Source organism: Ichthyophthirius multifiliis, assembly GCF_000220395.1.
Source record: "Ichthyophthirius multifiliis unplaced genomic scaffold scaff_1120509251142, whole genome shotgun sequence".
Taxonomy (NCBI): Eukaryota; Ciliophora; class Oligohymenophorea; order Hymenostomatida; genus Ichthyophthirius; species Ichthyophthirius multifiliis.
The window spans coordinates 90849-109000 of record NW_004086164.1 but is presented as its reverse complement, the minus strand read 5'-3'; the positions used below and the strand labels follow the sequence as shown (position 1 = coordinate 109000).

The 18152-nt window shown below is 17.4% G+C and overlaps 3 protein-coding genes across 3 annotated transcripts, besides 43 other annotated features; 1 reads left to right on the top strand and 2 right to left on the bottom strand. All coding sequences in view use genetic code 6, as the record gives it.

The window, feature by feature from the left end:
- Positions 1–898: 898 nt before the first annotated feature.
- Positions 899–1080: a microsatellite.
- Positions 935–1073: a microsatellite.
- Positions 948–1053: a microsatellite.
- Positions 1079–1111: a microsatellite.
- Positions 1112–1136: 25 nt separating this feature from the next.
- Positions 1137–1182: a microsatellite.
- Positions 1183–1253: 71 nt separating this feature from the next.
- IMG5_148130 (hypothetical protein) lies at positions 1254–2665 on the bottom strand (the record flags this gene model as incomplete). Its single annotated transcript, XM_004031017.1, has 4 exons — positions 1254–2106; positions 2217–2377; positions 2441–2529; positions 2578–2665. The coding sequence occupies 4 exons, from the start codon at positions 2663–2665 to the stop codon at positions 1335–1337; spliced, it is 1110 nt and encodes a 369-aa protein (XP_004031065.1). The 3' UTR covers positions 1254–1334.
- Positions 1276–1335: a microsatellite.
- Positions 2114–2212: a microsatellite.
- Positions 2666–3296: 631 nt separating the features above from the next.
- Positions 3297–3352: a microsatellite.
- Positions 3353–3645: 293 nt separating this feature from the next.
- Positions 3646–3686: a microsatellite.
- A 364-nt stretch (positions 3687–4050) lies between these two features.
- Positions 4051–4129: a microsatellite.
- Positions 4130–4339: 210 nt separating this feature from the next.
- Positions 4340–4402: a microsatellite.
- Positions 4403–4853: 451 nt separating this feature from the next.
- Positions 4854–4934: a microsatellite.
- A 59-nt stretch (positions 4935–4993) lies between these two features.
- Positions 4994–5083: a microsatellite.
- Positions 5020–5072: a microsatellite.
- An 82-nt stretch (positions 5084–5165) lies between the features above and the next one.
- Positions 5166–5206: a microsatellite.
- Positions 5207–5308: 102 nt separating this feature from the next.
- Positions 5309–5426: a microsatellite.
- Positions 5420–5496: a microsatellite.
- Positions 5497–6143: 647 nt separating this feature from the next.
- Positions 6144–6181: a microsatellite.
- A 12-nt stretch (positions 6182–6193) lies between these two features.
- Positions 6194–6241: a microsatellite.
- Positions 6203–6354: a microsatellite.
- Positions 6355–6713: 359 nt separating this feature from the next.
- Positions 6714–6763: a microsatellite.
- A 46-nt stretch (positions 6764–6809) lies between these two features.
- Positions 6810–6872: a microsatellite.
- Positions 6873–6880: 8 nt separating this feature from the next.
- Positions 6881–6917: a microsatellite.
- Positions 6903–6940: a microsatellite.
- A 55-nt stretch (positions 6941–6995) lies between these two features.
- On the bottom strand, positions 6996–7629 carry IMG5_148120 (stromal cell-derived factor 2, putative; the record flags this gene model as incomplete). Its single annotated transcript, XM_004031016.1, has 1 exon — positions 6996–7629. A coding segment is annotated over one exon (633 nt), but the record flags the coding sequence as incomplete, so codon positions are not given.
- Positions 7630–7813: 184 nt separating this feature from the next.
- Positions 7814–7867: a microsatellite.
- A 23-nt stretch (positions 7868–7890) lies between these two features.
- Positions 7891–7965: a microsatellite.
- Positions 7896–7940: a microsatellite.
- Positions 7901–7935: a microsatellite.
- A 986-nt stretch (positions 7966–8951) lies between the features above and the next one.
- Positions 8952–9051: a microsatellite.
- Positions 8955–9042: a microsatellite.
- Positions 8964–9043: a microsatellite.
- Positions 8988–9057: a microsatellite.
- Positions 9058–9430: 373 nt separating this feature from the next.
- Positions 9431–9464: a microsatellite.
- Positions 9465–10381: 917 nt separating this feature from the next.
- Positions 10382–10420: a microsatellite.
- Positions 10421–11183: 763 nt separating this feature from the next.
- Positions 11184–11264: a microsatellite.
- Positions 11194–11276: a microsatellite.
- A 12-nt stretch (positions 11277–11288) lies between these two features.
- Positions 11289–11327: a microsatellite.
- Positions 11328–12692: 1365 nt separating this feature from the next.
- Positions 12693–12742: a microsatellite.
- Positions 12743–13768: 1026 nt separating this feature from the next.
- On the top strand, positions 13769–17850 carry IMG5_148110 (hypothetical protein; the record flags this gene model as incomplete). Its single annotated transcript, XM_004031015.1, has 4 exons — positions 13769–13983; positions 15412–16014; positions 17172–17249; positions 17763–17850. The coding sequence occupies 4 exons, from the start codon at positions 13769–13771 to the stop codon at positions 17848–17850; spliced, it is 984 nt and encodes a 327-aa protein (XP_004031063.1).
- Positions 16133–16196: a microsatellite.
- Positions 16219–16268: a microsatellite.
- Positions 16223–16303: a microsatellite.
- Positions 17586–17625: a microsatellite.
- A 269-nt stretch (positions 17851–18119) lies between the features above and the next one.
- Positions 18120–18152: a microsatellite.

Sequence of the window (18152 nt, the reverse complement as noted above, 5' to 3'; positions counted from 1 at the left end):
ATCTCTCACTTCCTGCCATATCAACAAAATTTAATTAAGATTTAATTCTATTATAATTAGAATCCATATATTCAAGTTTTATAGTAAAAATAGAATGTGATCTATAAATATATATATATATATAATGTCAAATTAAAAAAAATAAAAATACCTAGATGATTCATTATTAGATTTAGTAAAAGCTTTTGTTCTATTTTCAGTTGAAATTTAAAATAAATGTAATGCTTCTTGTGCATTTTGTACTTTTCTTATTGTTAAATTTTCAATAAAAGGATGTCCATGATTTTCCCTTATTTAAAGGTCTTTTTTTAATTCTATGAGATCATTAATTTTCTCGTTATATATTTCAAAGTAGCTAATTTCAATATTATAATATTTAATTTAATTAGTATTTTTTCTCTATTCTAGTTATTAAAATAAGCTTTCTATTATTCGTGGTTGAATGCCTTCTTCACCTTTTTTTCCTGTCATGGTGTATGTTTTACCTGCCCCAGTTTATCCATATGCAAAAATATTTACATTAAAGCCTTTTAAAAATGATATAATAGTGGGATTTCCGATTTTTGTAAATAATTCTTCTTAAGTACTTTCTTGGCTTAATACATAATCATATGTATAGGCTTTTTCAGTTTAGGAAAATTTCTTTACGAAAATTTAGTTTTAGTTTGAACGAATTGAGATAGTTTTGTTTTAATTTGGGTCGTCTTTTGCTATTTTTTTAATTCGGATTATTATTTGTATTTTTTCTGATTGAGATTCCTCGATTTATTTCATATATATATATATATATATATCGTGTTTTTTAATTTTTTTAATGTTTTTTTATTTTTTAACTTACTTTAAAAAAAAATTTTAAATTTGAAAAAATAATAAAAATATAAAAAATTAAATTTTAAAAATAATAATTTTTTATTATATAAATATTTATTTAAAAATATTTTTATATATATTATTATATATATAATTATTATTATATTTATTATTATATTATAATATTTATTATTATTATTATTATTATTATTATTTTTATTATTATTATTATTATTATTATTAAACTATTTATTATATAATTAATATTTAATTTTTTTAAATAATATTTTTAACATAATATAAATAATTTTTTAAATTAATTTAATTATATATATATATATATATATAAATATATATATATATATATGTATAATTTAAAATATTAAATATATAGAAATAAGAATTTAATTTAATATATATAATTTATTTTTAAATGTTAATTTTTAAATAAAATATATATTTATATATATATTTTAATAAAATATAATAATAATTTTATATATATAAGAAAATAAAAATAATTTTCATTTTTTTTTTGTAATTGGTGTTTCTAACAATGTTTTTATAGTTTCATCTGTTATTTAGTTATCCCCCAAATAATTTTCTATATCTAATCCCAATCCACAAATAGTTAATATTTATTTTGGCATAATTGCAACAGTGTATTTAAATTAAGCAACAAAATCTCCTTTTTTTTCTGTTAAAACAGGATAAGAATTCAACAAATCATGTTTTAAGCATTCCGCAACTCCTAATTTAGTTGAAATTTCATCTTCAAAATTTCTCATAGAGAAGCATAAAGCAGGATATTTTTCAATTAGAGTATGGAAAAAAGCTCTTCCATGTTTAGTTTTGAGATTATATGAATTTTCTAAAGCTCTTTTATATACAGTAGTTCTAAATTCAGTTTCTTTAGGTTTACCATCTCCTGTAGATACGATAATGTCCAAAGCGTAAACTTCATTTACGTTATATTCATGCAAATCTACTTTTTGGTCATATGTGTCTTTATTTATAATGCAGTTATTACCGTCTATCATGTATTTTTTCAATTCATGGCTTAATACACCTTCTAAAGGATTACATTTGTATTAATCAACTACTTTTTGGATTATTTCGGATGTTTAATTGTTATTATTTCCTGGCTTTAATGTACGTAAACAGGCCTATAAAGCATTATATGCAGCTAATACTACATCAGCTTTTCTTCCTTGGACTTTTTATTTTTTTTCGCTTCTACATACGACTGTATGGGCTGCTAAAGCGATGAATCCGTCTATTTGGGCACCTAAATCACTTAAAGATATATATATATATAAATATATATATATATATATATATATATATATATATATATATATATATTATATAAATATTTTTATTTATATATTTTTATATATATTTACATCTTAACTACATCACCTTCTTTTAGTAAAGATTAATCTTTTTCTTTGTCTTCGGAATCTGAAATTAAAGGGGAATAATGTCCACATATTTCGTTTACGGAAATACAAGTAGGGAATGCAGGCCCTTTTTAGAGTTTTTTTTTAGTGAATTATTTAGCCAGCTTTATGTATTTTTTGACAAAACAAATACATATATAAATAAATAAAAAAAAAAAAATTGTTACTTCAGAATCTATAAGTTTATCTCCAAAATCACATATTTCAACTATTTTGGCTCCTGGCATTATTTTTTCAAGTAATTGTTATAATACATCTATTTTTTATTGAAAATATAGTTTTTTTTTTTTTTATTATTTTTTACGATTTGCTACTTTTCCTGCAGCTTGATATTTATCAAGGACACCGGGAGTGGCTAAAGTTTCTTCTTTTTAATCTTAATGTTAATCCATGTTTTTTTTTTTTATTAAAAAAAAATAATAATTTTTGTTTTATATAAATTTTATTGTATCTTATATAAAATTATTATATGTAAATTAATACATATTTTATTATTAATTTTGGATTTAATATTAGTATATTTAAATAAAGAAAATATAAAAAAATATATATTTTATTATTTATTTAATGTAAATAAATAAAAAGAATATTTATATATGTGAATTTAATTTATGATAATATTTATTTTTAATATTAAATTTATATAAATCCATATATAAAAATAATATTTTAAAGTATTTCGATATAATATATTTTATATATTATTAAAAAAATTTCAACAATATATTAAAATTTAAATATATAATTTGTATAAATTTTAGAAATTATTTTATAATATTATTAGTTTTTTTTAATAAAGATAAAAAATTATTTTATTTAAGATGTATAATTTATTACTAATATAAAATCATTTTTTAAAATATTATTTTTTTTCTGTAATTTTTTATTTTAAAAAACACAATCGAAAAATAAATATAATAAAAAAAAAAGAGAAAATATTTATTTAATAATATATATATATATATATTTTTTTATTTTTCATAAAAAACTTTTTTTTTTTATTTTAAATAATTGTATCTTTTTTTTTATTATTTATTACTATTTTTTTATTATTATTTTTTTTTTTATTTTTTATTTTTACTCATAATCTTTTGGTACTTTAATTTTGCTTTTTATTTAATTTTTATTCTTTCCTCACTTAATTTCCTCTTATTGCAGCTTATATTTTTATAATTTTTTCTTGATTTTCGATATTATTTAAGTGACTTATATCTTACTATTCTTCTTCTTTTTAATATTATGGTTTTTTAATTTTTTCTTTTGAATTAGATATTTTAATATCGTTTGTCTTTTGATTACTTTCACAACAACCCATGTTTTTATTTTAAATATAAATTAAAATTATTTAGTTTTATTTATATTTAAATTAATTTTTATAAAAAAACAAAAATGATTTATAAAAAAAGTATAAATTTCAATTTTTAAAAGTTATTTTATTTTAAAATTTTTAAATATTAATAATGTTTCTTTGATTTTCCTAATCCAATATTGTTTATTTTATATATGTATTAGAGCTTTCTATATTAAAATTTAATTCAAGTTCTTATTTTTTTATATTCATATCCTAAATTTCATTTTAAATATTATTTATTTTGCATTATAAAGAAATCTTTTAATTATTTTAAGAAGTATTCATTAATTTTTCTTATAATTATATTAATTCCTTATTCAAAAAATTTAATTATAAATTAATACTTTCAACTTATTCATATATATCATTATTTTCAAGACTAAAATTAGAATTACTGAAAATCTATAAATATTCAAATATATTAACATATATACATAATATATATATATATATATATATATATATATTTATTTATAATCTTATATATTTATTATCATATAATATACTTTAGTGTCTTTAATTATATCTAATTTTTCTCTTTTTAATGTAGAATTTTTTTATATATTTAAATCAAATGCATGTCCTATTAAACTATCTATTTAATTAATTAAATGTTCTGGTTCATGATTTTCATTTAATGTTATATTTACATTTAAAATCTTTTTTATTTTTTTAAGAATTTATAATACATTTTTAAGAAATCTATTTTTTGTTTTTATTATTATTGATTATTATTATTATTATTATTATTATTATTATTATTATTATTATTAGTATTTAAGAATTTCGAAATTTCTTTTTCATAAAAATCAACATTGGCCTAATAAATTATTTTTAAAGTATGGTATTATGCTGAATCTTATTCGTATTTAGATAATATATTTTAAAATTAAGATATTTAGAATTCTTGTATTTTAATTTATTTATCAATTTAAGTTTTTTCATATTTTTCTTTTTATAATATAGTTTCTTAGTGTTCATTTATCTATTTCAAATGTAAAATTTCTTTATTTAATAAATTATTTGAATTTTATAATTATTAAATTTAATTTTAAAAATGAATTTATAATTAATTTATTTGTTTTTAGAAACACTATTGTTTTTCATTATTTTCATTTTCATTTTTTTATAAAATTTCTTGAATTTGTATTTAAAATTTTTCGTTTAGAATTTTGATTTAGTTTTGTGAAAATTCTTATATTTGATTGATTTTTTCTTTTTTTTTTTAGTTTTTTCTTTTTGTAAATTTAAGTCTTTTTTCAAATTTTAAATTTCGAGTTTTTTTTCTTTTTAAATTTCGTCGTTTTTTTATTGAATTTCAATTGATTTTTTTTCGAAAAAATCCTTTTCTTTTTATTCATTTTCTTCAATTTTTTATTTTAAATTTTCTTGAATTTCTTTTAAATATTCATTTTATTATTTTAAATCTTAGTTTTATTCTTTTAAATATTAATTTTTTTATATTTAACAAATAGATATTAATTTTTTTATAAAATAACCTAAAATATTATTATTTTCATTTTAAAAATTAAGCAATATTTCATTTTTTTCATTTAAAAGTACATTATTTTCATTAAAAAGTTAATTCTTATATTCTAAAAGTTAGTTTTTTTCATCCAAAAGTAGGTTTTTTTCCTCAATAATTAGTTCATTTTATTTTTATAAATCATTTATTTATTCTAAAAATTAATTATTTTCTTATATTAATTTGCTTTTTTCTTATAATAATTAACTTTTTTCTTATACTAATTAGTTTTTTTCTATAAATAATTAGTTTTTTTCTTATAATAATTAGTTTTTTTGATTTTAAAGCGTATTTTTTTCGTTTTATAGTGTATTTTTTTCGTTTTATAGTATATTTTTTTCGTTTTAATGTTCTTTTTCAGAGTTTTAAAGTTATTTTATTATGTTTTCTAGATTTTATATTTCCTATAGATATTAATTTTTTTAATTTAAGAAATTATTTGTAAGAAATTCAATTTTTTATTAAAACTAATTATCTATTTATTTAAAATGATGATTTTTGTTATTATTTTAAAAAAAAAATTCTTCTTTTTGATATTTTTTATCTAAAATTTATTTATTAATTGATTTTTTTAAATGAAGAATTTAATTATTTTTTTGAAATTTTCCTTTTAAAGATTTTCCTTTTCAAAATTAAACTAATCTAATTTTTCTAAAGCCATATTTAAATCGTTTACCAACCCTTAATTTGCCTATTTTAATAAATTTATTTGATTTTCTTTTTATTAAATTAATTTTTCTTAGTATTTATTATTATATTGTTAAATTTCGTTTTTAGATATATAATTTAATGTATTTTCATCCACTTTTTAATACTTTTTTTCTATTTCATTTTTTAGAACTTTTATATAACTTCTTTATTCTTCACTATTTATTATTTCTTGTTATAATATATTCTTTATATATTTATGTTATTTTTATAAAAAAAAAAAAAAAAAATTTCAATTAATTATTATACTTCTGTTTCTGTTAATTTTTAGCATTTTTAAATATATTATATATATAAATTCTCATATTATAAATTCTCTATATTTTCCTTTTTTAGTTTTTAATCATTTACATTATTTTTTATCGATTTTTCATTATTTTTTATAGAATTTTCATTAACTTGTATTTAATTTTCATTATATTTTGGTAAATTCTCATTATTTTTAGTTTAAATTTTATTATTTTATAGAGAATTTTAGTTATTTTTAATTGAATTTTGCAAAATATTTGATATTTTTTAATTTTAGTCGATTCCGAATTAAGGTGATAATTAGATTTCAAGTGGGCTTACTTTGTTGTTCAAAAAAATTAAAAGAAAAATAAAGATTTTTTTACTTTTTAACTACTTGAACATTTCCTAAAACTTAAATTTGATTATTCATTTTTATCATGTTCAGAAGAAACTTTTAAATTTTCGTATTCTATTTCAGAAAACTATTCACTAGGAACCATTTCAAATCCTTCACTATCATTAAACATTTAAAATATATATAAGTATTAAATTATAAATAACAATAAAATAATAATGTATTTAAACAAAAATTTAAATATATTTTGTTTATATAAAAAAAAACAAGATTAATAAATTTAAATTTAATTATTAATTTTAAATAATTATATTAATAATAAAAAAAAAAAAATGAATTAGTTGTTATTATTATATTTTAATAATGTATAAATATAAATTTATATATATATATATATATATATATATATATATATATATATATATATATTAAAATAAAAATTAAATAATATAAAATTAAATTAAAAATACAAAAAATTATTAATAAAAAAAAAAATTGAATCTTTTATATATTATTATTATAAATATATATAAAAAAAAAATTATTTTATAATCATATATTTTCTTTTTTTCTATAAGAAACAATTTCATATCCTTCTTAATCGAATATCTTTCCATATTTTTTAACATAATTTTAATCATTTTCATCATTTTCTTCTAAAGCCATTTCATTTTTTTCGAAAAAATATCCTCCTACAATTTTCCAAACCGCATCATTATCTTTATATTACATCCCATAGACTTCAATTTATCCAGCTAAAAGCCTACTATTAAACATATATCTTTAATTACATGCTAAGAAATGTTTAGTCTAATAATTCTGTAAATAAAATTAATATTTTCCTTCCAATGGACTTCCTTCCTTAATATTATTTGCACATTATATCATAAAATTATCAAAATAATCACCATGTCCGTTTGTTCCGAAAGAAATAACCTCCTAATGATGATTCATATGGCATTTATTTTAGGTAGAATGAATATTTTTTTATGTAACTACATGTTCTAATCTAATCACATCACCACATTTTACTGGAGTTGTAAATGATTTCCTTTAAAAGCCCAATCCTTCTTTTATTGTAAATAAAGAGTTTATATCTGTATCAGGTAATACTGAAGTAACTATATTACCTATAGATTATTCATTTAAATATATTTCGGATGTTCGTAAATGATATCTATTTGCTTCGTTTCTGATACGAATTACTGAGCCATATGTTATTTATTTTTTATTTATTTCCTCTTCTTATTCATGTTTTGATTTATGGGATTTTATTATGGTTATTAATAATAATATTATTTATAATTTTAATAGGTGCATTTTTTTTTTTTATATATATATTTTATTTTAATTTTTTTGTTATGATTCTTATTATTATGTTTATTTGATATTATACTTATTTGTGTATTTAATTATAATTATTTTTAAATTTTTAAAAAATAATGAATATAATAAATAATATATATTTATATTTAAATATATATATATATTTTTAAAAAGAATTATATTTAAAATAATAATAAAATGTTAAATGCTATATTCGAATTTGTTAAATGTATCTATTTTTCTTTTATAATGGAAAAGAAGAATTTTAACTAAAAAACATAGAAACAATTCGATAAATGCGTTTTTAAAAATAAATGAATATTTTAGTTTTGTTTTATATTATAAAATTAAATTAGATTGAACTAGAGTTCGGAAACATTGTATATGTAAAAGGTTTTGGTTAAAATAAAAAAGAAATTAAAAATTAAATAAATGATTTCGATAAAAATGTAATTTATAATTAGATATTTTTTTAATAATAGCTTAAATATATATATTCAAAATAAACTTTTATTTTATTTTTTTAATAAAAAAACATTATTTTAGAAAATAACGATATTCTTCTTTATTATATATAATTTTTTTAAAAAAATTGGAATACTATTAATACTATTAAATATTTTAATTATTTAAATATACGACTATAATAATGATATCGAAAAAATTTACTTTTCACATTCGAAGTAAAAAATAAATATATAAATATATATAAAATAAAAAACAAACAAACAAAAAAGTAAAGATATATTAATTGTTTATATATTTCCTATATGTATATGTTTTATAATGTACCTTTTCCGTTAAATAACATTGTTTCTGAATTACAAATAAAGCAAAAAAATAAATCAATAAATATGTACTAGTTTCATTCATATAAAGAAAAGCATACTCGGAAATTAAAAATTTTAAAAAACTTTATAAAATAAAAAAATATATAGGAGTGAATCAATTAAAGGAGATAGTTAAAAAATAAAAATGACATAAAATATTAAATGGGAAGATATATAAATAGGGAATATTATTATATTAAAAAAAGGAGAAATTGCACCAGCTGATTTACTTATTTTAGATACAAAATAGGTATTTTGTACTGTAAATGAAGAAAATATATTCGGTAAATATAAAGAAAATTCTAAATTTGCACCTTAATTAACATATAGTAAATAAAAAAAACTATTTTAGAATTATAAAATAATATAATATATAATAATAAATAACTATATATATATATATATATATATATATATATATATATATATATAATTATATAATATTATTTATACATTATTTAATTTAATAAAATTTAAGTCCCTGATAATTCTAAATTAAAATTAAATATATTTGAATATAGAAAAATTATATGCGGTAAGCTCGAATATAGTAAATAAAATGGTGTTTTTAATGGTTTTTTGAAATTGATAAATGACCCTAAAGGTGAAAATTTAGATGAAAAAAATATTATTTTTAGAGGTAGTTAATTAGTTTTTTCAGATTATATATATGGTTTAGTAATTTTTGTTGGAAAAAATTGCAAAATATATGAATAAAATAATAATAAACATTTTTTTTAAAAAAAAAAGCATTCTTTTTTTTTAGATGAAAAATTAAAAATCTTCTTTATTTTTGCATACTTACATATTATTTTAAATTGTATTGTAAAAATATAGTTATATATATTTATATATATATATATATTTTGAAAGATATCAATCTTTTTTGTATTAGTTTCGCCTTGTTTTTCTATATAATTTGGAAATTTTTAATATTAGAATATCTTACACTTATTTTTATCTTATATAATAGAATATTTAAATATTTTACCTTCTTCTTTTTATACTGTATTGGAATTTATTGAATTAATACATTAAATTTATATGTAGAAAACATTTAATTATTAGAAAAATAATAATAATAATTAATAATAATATAAAATTTTAAAAGAAATTTTTTTAGGGAACTTATGTATTTCAAAATATGCTTTTTTGGATAAAACAGGAACATTAACTGAAAACGGAAAATTCGATGTAAAAATGATTATTTTAGGCCATAAAAAATATTTAATAAATGAAAATATTTTAAAGGAAATTATGAAAAATCGCTAGAATAATATTACTTCCAGAACCTTTTCGAATACTATAATAAAAAATGACAATAATAAAAGCAATTAGAATCTAAATCTAAACTAATTATAATAATAGGATAATTCATATATACCTGATGAGAATATTTAGGTAAATTTAATTTACTAAACTTAGGATTTCTCGTTCATGCCGGCGGTCTTATATAGTCAAAATAACTAAATTGAGTAAATATAAAAATTACATACTGACAATAAAAACCTAAATTAGAGTATAAAATAGACTACTTTTGTTGATTTTTTAGATGAAAATGACTTCATTAGTGCTCTTTTTTCAAATAATGAAAGTATTAATCACGAGGCTTTATTATCTATAATTTTATGTGTAAACGCAAGTTCATGTGTATTTAAAAAAGAGGAAATAATAAACACTTTTGTGACAAAAGAAGAGAAAATTTTAAATGAATTTGCTTAAATTTTAAATTACAAATTTCTGTGTGTATAAAAGAAGAAAGATATAAATTAACCGAATTACATAGTTAAAATATAAAATAAAATAGTTAAATATAAAATACTTTCCATTCATTAAAAAAAAGACTCGTCTTTTTAATTTTCGATTTTATTTAAAGACATAAATGATTAAAAATCAATTTTGTATATAAGAATAGCTTTAAAAAATAACGAAATACCTAAAAATGTATATTTTAGGAGTAAATAAGAAGAAATATATTACTAATAATGTATAAATAGTTCTATTTAGAGTGGATTTAGGCCTATTTTATATTGCAAAAAAGAATTATCTGAGGAAGAAACTGAAAATTTTTTAAGATAATGTTAAATATTGAAAAAAAATGTAGTTTAAAATGATTATAAATTATATTAGTTATATGAATAAATCGAAAAAAATGTAGAAATTTTAGCCATATTTAATATTTAGGAAAAACTTAAGGATAATGTGGAAAATACAATATAATAAATGAGAATTGGAGGACTTTTTCCTTTCTTATTGACAGGAGATTCATATATAAATGCAGTTAGTACGGCTTTTTAGGCATCAGTAATTGACTCAAATAGTAGAGGTTTGTTATTAGATGGAGAGAATTATGAAATGTTGAAAAATGCGATTAGGGAAGAATTAAGTTCAGTTTATAATGAAGGAAAAAATAATTGCTTGATTAAATAAGATATGTACGAATATATTAAAAATTTAATTATTTTTTACGAATAAAAAGAGTAATATGGAGTAAAAATTTAAATATTTATATTTAAAATTTTATTTTATTATTTTAGATTAAATTAAATTTTTAAAATTCAAAATTATAATGTTAAGATTCAATAAATATTAAAAATATATAAAATATATAAAATAATAATAATAATAATAATAATAATAATAATAATAATAATAATAATAATAATATTAATTATAAAACCAAAAGTTTTGAATAAAAATATTAATTTGCTGAAAAAAATAATAATTTTTATGATTCATCAACTAAAAACAAATCAAATTCTATTAATTATTATAATATTCCCTATAAATTTTATATTGTATGTTCTTCATAAGCTATATAAATTATTTTCAATGATAATTATTTAAGAAATCATTTTGTTTTTTTATCTTTTTTTGCAACTTCAGTAATTGCCTATGGTTTAAATAATTCTTAAAAAGGTTCTATTATATAAATTATATAATAAAAATTTCCTAATAATCCATACACATTATCAATAGGAGATTCATATAACGATTAAAATGTAAATTAAAATTTTTTAAAATATATTATATAATTTTAGATGATGTAAATTTCAAATATATCAATATAAATGTAAAATAATAATAATGATTATATAGGAGATATTTTAGTAAAAGATTGGAACAGTATTTCTTATTTATTATTTTCTGAGTCTGTTTTTTTCGCTGAAATATATGAAGAGATAATAATTTTTACTTTTTATAGATCTTTTTTGATGGGTTATGTTATATTAATGTTAAATATAAAAGATTGCTCTTATGGAAATTCATTATGGAATGGTTTTTAGATTACTTATTTCCATACAATTATTTATTTTATGAGTTTATTTATTTATTTAATTAAGAAATTCAAGAAAAAAAGTAAAAATATTCAAAATTAGATTATTTTAATAAGACAATTTTCCCAAAAAGGGAAAAATCTTCTTATGGGAAAAACTACTAGCTTCTATTTTAATGTAATTACCCATTCTTTAATCGAATCTTTTATTTTTTTCATAGTATTATGTTTCCTTTTATACTTTATTCAAAATCTAGAAAATGGGAAAACATTTACTACAAGAAATATGTAAATTTAAGGCTTTTTATGTATATCTATAGTTTCTAATATTAAAATAAGCGTTAGTCAAAGGCAAAATTTTAAAGAGTTTTTTACTAGTTTTTCTATTCTTTTTTTATTAATATGTATTTATTTAGCATTAGAATAACCTGTTTTAAATAATATGGGAGCTTTTTAAGAAATGTATTAGTATTTTTTCAATTTTTATAGCTTTTTTATACATTTTAGTCTATTATTATTTCTATATGCAATTCATGTATTTTTAGAATATTTTTATTTAATACCGTCTTTTTTGCCTTAAAATATAATCAGAAAACTAAAAAGATATCTATAAATTGTAAACAAAATTGACGAAATAATTGATATAAATAAACCAAAAATTTAATTTATGAAAAAAGAAAATTATTAATAAATACTAAACAATTTAGTATAAAATTTATTCCCTTAAGAAGGAATTGAAACGATGGATACTATTATATAAAACAGTATAAAAATAAAATATATAATTGAATATATATATATATATATAAAAATAAATATATTATTTTATATTTATTTTTATATTTATTTTATATATTTTTATTTATAAACATGCATATATTAAAGTGATATCTAATTACGAATGGAATGATTAATAAGTAGGAATGAATAATTATAATTTAAGTTTTAAAAATTAAGATATAGAGAAACAATTTATTAATAAATAGGGTAAGAAATGGTTTTTATATTCTAAAATATTTAACATGCTTTTAATAATAATATTTGATTTATACCTTTTGATATAATTCTATATATATTATATGAATTAATCATCTTTAATTTAATTAATAATAGCAATAATTTAGGTTTTTATTGTTTTTTTTTCTATAGTTTTTTAGTTTTCTTCACGAGGATAAACCTATATTTTCCATTCGAATTTATTTATTTTATTGATTAGAATTTTGGGAAAATGTATCTGTGATTTTTTCGATTTAGAATTGTTTTTTTTTCGATAAATTTATTTATTTTATTTTAATGCATTGACTTTTTTAGGTAGATTCGATTTTTCATTATATATATAAATCATATAGACTTTTATATATTTAATTTAATTAATTTAAGCCTATTTTTCATATACTTAAAAGTCTAATTTCTTTATATATGCTATAATAATGATTCTATTTTATATTCTAGCCTTCTCTTATTATTTAATCCAGGTCAAATATACCCAAGAGAAGATCTAAAGACAAGATTTCCTAAATATAAATAAACTTATAGCCGATAATCGCAAAATAAGCAATGTATTATAAATTCTATTACCTAAATTTGTCCGAAATCGGATATAAACCGACGGTAAAATTCAATTGGCGGAAGACTAGGGACTTGTGGGTCTATTATTCTGCGACATATGTGATTTCGAAAAAATACTTGAGCAAGAAAAGGAAAAAATAATAGTACTTTTGGACAATTTATTCCAAAATTTCGACCTTTTTTGTACCCAAAATGACTGCTCAAAAATAGAGACTGTTGGTAAATCTTACGTTTGTGCGAGTGGTTTAAGTTTAGACAAAAAAAATAAAAAAAATACATAAAATAATTCCGTAGAAAAATTAATTAATTTAGGATTTATTTTCATGGATTTCGTAAAATCAATTTCTTGGGGTCAAAATGGGGAAAAACTTAAAATTAAAATAGGAATTCATTACGGAAGAGTCATTGCAGGGGTCATAGGTTACCATAAGCCTTAATTTTCATTAATAGGAGATACTATAAATACCACTTCTAGAGTAATGTCTACTGGAGAAGATGGAAAAATGACTATTTCTGAGTAGGCTTTTGGCTTTATTTAGTAGTAAAATTTACCACTTTTTAAATTTAATTCCAAAGAAGTGTAGGCGAAGGGTAAAGGAACCATTATGACATTTCAGGTATTTAAAAATAATAGTGGTTAGGGCAATTAAGGGGGAATTTAGTCGATTTTTTATGGAAAATAGCAAACTATTTCTGGAAGGAATCCTAGGATTTTATATAATACGAATTTTTTGAAAAAGGTTACGAAGAAATATAAAGATATTTTATAAAATAAGAATAAAATTTCTTCCTCTAAAAATTAAAATAAGATAGCTACAAATAATATAAGGATAAAAAATATAAATAGTAATAATGGAAATAACAATAATATATCTTAAAATAATAATATAAATAGTAATATAGGAAATAATACAAACATGATAAATTCCTAAAGTTTTGGAAAAATTCCATTAAAAAGGAATATATAATAATAGAATACTATATAATTAAATAATAATAAAATATAGGAAATATAATTACATTTAAATGAAAAAATACATTTATAAAATTATGAAAATGTTTAAAATACATAAATTAATATAGAGCAATTCAATGAACTTTTAATAAATGATAAACTAGAAATGGAAAACTAAAGCAATCATTTAATTTAATTGACAAAAAAAAGCTTTTATTTAATCCCTGAAGGTTAAAATTAGTCTGATATTATCCATTTTTATGAATAATTATTTAACGAGGATAAATAATAAATTAAAAATAAAATTTTTATACTAATGTTAATTTTTATAATTAAGACTTTTATGTAATATTTAATTAAAAATTACCTATAATCTTTTTATATATGGAATACTATTATAAGAGTATGTTTATCTTTTACTTATTTCATAATTAATTGCTTAAATTAAACTTTGGTTAAAAAAAAAGCTAAAAAACTCAGATTCTTAATACTTTCATTATTAATTATTACACTTTCAGTTATTCTCAATGAAAGCTTTAATATATAAATTTAATAAGAATTAGACGGTTTCCCAGAAAAAAAAGACGGTTCTTTAATATTTAGAATATAATTGGGCGAATGTTATTTAGTTTTTTTAATTCTTTCTTCTTTTAATTCTATTAAATATCTATATACGTTAATTTTTCTTGTTTTTTTTAATATTATTTGGATATTTTTAGTCATATATAAAAACCTTGAAAATGAATTAATTTTCTAGTCTATATTAATGGGAATATACCATTTAATTTAAAAATACATACAATTAAAATTACTCATAAATGCCTACAATAACTAAAACAATTTAAAAAAAAAATCCTTTGAATAATCCCAAATACTCCATAACCTCCTTCCGAAACATATTCTAGATAAATTTCTAATAAATCCCGATACTGAAAAGCTTGAATTAGTAGACAGTTTTTAAAACGTGACTTTATTATTTGCTGATATAGCCGGTTTTACAAAATATAGCAGTTCAGTAGAACCTGAGTAAGTAGTTTTTATGCTAAGAAACCTATTCTACGAATTTGATAAGTGTTGTGTTGAAAATGATGTTTTTAAGCTTTATACAATTGGCGATTGTTATGTAGTTATGAGCTTTACTGATATTAGGAAAAGAAATGCAGTTTAGGAAGCTGTAAATATAGTAAATACGGCTTTTTAAATGGTGAAGATTATTTGTTAGGTTAGAGAATAGATTAAATTTGAAGGTTTGGATATGAGAATAGGTATTCATACAGGTAATATAATAGGGGGAGTTATTGGAACAGATATTGTGAGATATGATATTTATGGGAAAGATGTAGTTATAGCTAATAAAATGGAAAGTACAGGACAGTAAGGGAGGGTTTAAGTTAGTAGTGTGACTAAAAAGTTACTGGAATAGAAAAATTAATTGTTTTCTTTTTCGGAATAAAGGGATGTTTATGTGAATTCGGTTAATGAAATGGTGGAATGTTGGTTTGTTTAATAAAGGGATGAAATTTAGGTTGTTGGGGGAGGGAGAGATGATGGGAATAATAAAAATATTATGATTGATATTAATTAAAATTTAAATTATGTAAATGAAAAGGAACAGTATTTAAAATATAATGCTTTATAATAAAATTGATAAAAGACATTTTGATAATAAAAATAATTATAATAATCTAAATAATAAAATTTTGATTGAAATTTGAAATAATTATTAAATTAATTAAAATTTTATTCATATGTATATATTTATTTTAAAAATGTATAATATGATATATTTTATTTTATATAAAATAAAATTTATATGAATATATATTTATATATATATATTTATAAATTTATTATTTTTATTATATTTAAATAATAATTATTCATAATATTATATTTAATAAATAAATAATATATTTCATATAATTGCTTAATATTTTTATTTGTTTAAATAATATAAAATAAAATCAATTAGGTTAACTTTTTAATGTTTACTTATATAAATTTTATGCATTTTAGTAAATTAGTTTAGAATTTTTAATTTATTAAATTAAAGCTATTTCTTTTTATTATAATTTTTTAACAAAGTATTCTTTTTCTTCTTTCTAGCAAATATTTTCAATAACCTTTTAGTGGTTTTCTACTTAGATTTTATTAAAACGATTTTACCAAAATCTATTTATATTATTTTTTCCTTTTTATAATAACTAATTAACTTTTTCTTTCTAAGACATTTTTTATTCATAAAGTTAATGTCTTAAAAAAGATATATTTTTCTTATTTGTAATTTTTTATTAAATTATTTTATCATGTTCTTCTTATTTTATATATTAAACAGCCTTTCTTATCATTTCTTTTTTTATTTTTTCGATTTCTTTTTAACTCTCAACTGACTATTTTAAACTTTAAGTATTATTTCTTCCAATTTTAAAACTAGTTCTCATATTTTGGGTATCTAGGAAAATTTTTTTTACTTTTAAAACATATTCACTTTTTGTATATAAATCTATTAATCTATTTTCCTTTTTATCTTTTTATTTCTTTAAATTATTTATTCTTTTTAGTAAATAATCTACTTAATTGTTGACTTAATGCACTTGCATTTTTTATTTTATTTTTATGGTTTTAATTTTTTTCTTTAAATTAAAAAAAATATTTAATTAATAAAAAAAAAGAAAAAACATATAAAAATATATAGAATTTTCTTTTTTTTTTTTGATTAAATACACAATATATTAATTAATTAATTAATTATAAAAATCATTATATCATAGCTTATATTTCTTAAATAATTTCATTTTATCTATCTATATTATCCTCGAAATCTCTATTACCGTCAATAATAAGAACCGGTAATTTGCAACTTTAATCCACTTTTAGCCATTCTTCATGCCTTTAATGAATTTAAGTCAAATAATCGACTCCAATCCCTACTTCTTCATATCTTTTTCTTTTTTAAATTCTTTTAAAACAAATAGAAGGAGAAGTATATAAATATATTATTCCATTTATTTTATTAGCTTAAAATTTTTCAGCAAGAAAATCAAAATATTCATTATAAAGTGCCATTTCAATATTATTTAAAAAACCTTATTTATAACCATTTTACGCAAAAATATATTTATCGCTAAGTATACTGCGTTCAAATATGATTTTTTTTTTAGAAAACTCGAATTTTTCCCATTATTATAATCTAGAAAAATAAGCATAAGTCTAGAATGAATAAGCCCATCTTTTTGGATTTTAATAAAATAAGTCTAATATATTTAAATCAGGATTACCTCCAATAGATTACCAGTTTTAAGCCGGCTCTTTTACTACTTGAACTTCCTCAATGGATTTTTCAATTAATTTAATTAATGTAGATTTTCCAGATCCGATGTTTCCTTCGATTGTAAAAATGAAGGGTTTTTAATGATTTTATACGTTATGCAAATATATAATTCGATTTGATAGTAATATAGTTTTAAAATTTTAAATAATTGATTACATTTATTCTACTATTTTATATTATATTAATAATATAATTATATGTTTATATTATTAATTAATTTATTTTTAAAATATATATATGAATATATTTAAAATTATAATATTACAATAATTTTATTAATATTATGTTTTCATTTAACATATTATAATTTTTATACTTATATTATATTTTTTATTAGATAAAAAAAATTGATTATATATATTTATAAAATACATTTTATATAAAAATAATATATTTATATATATATATATATATATATATA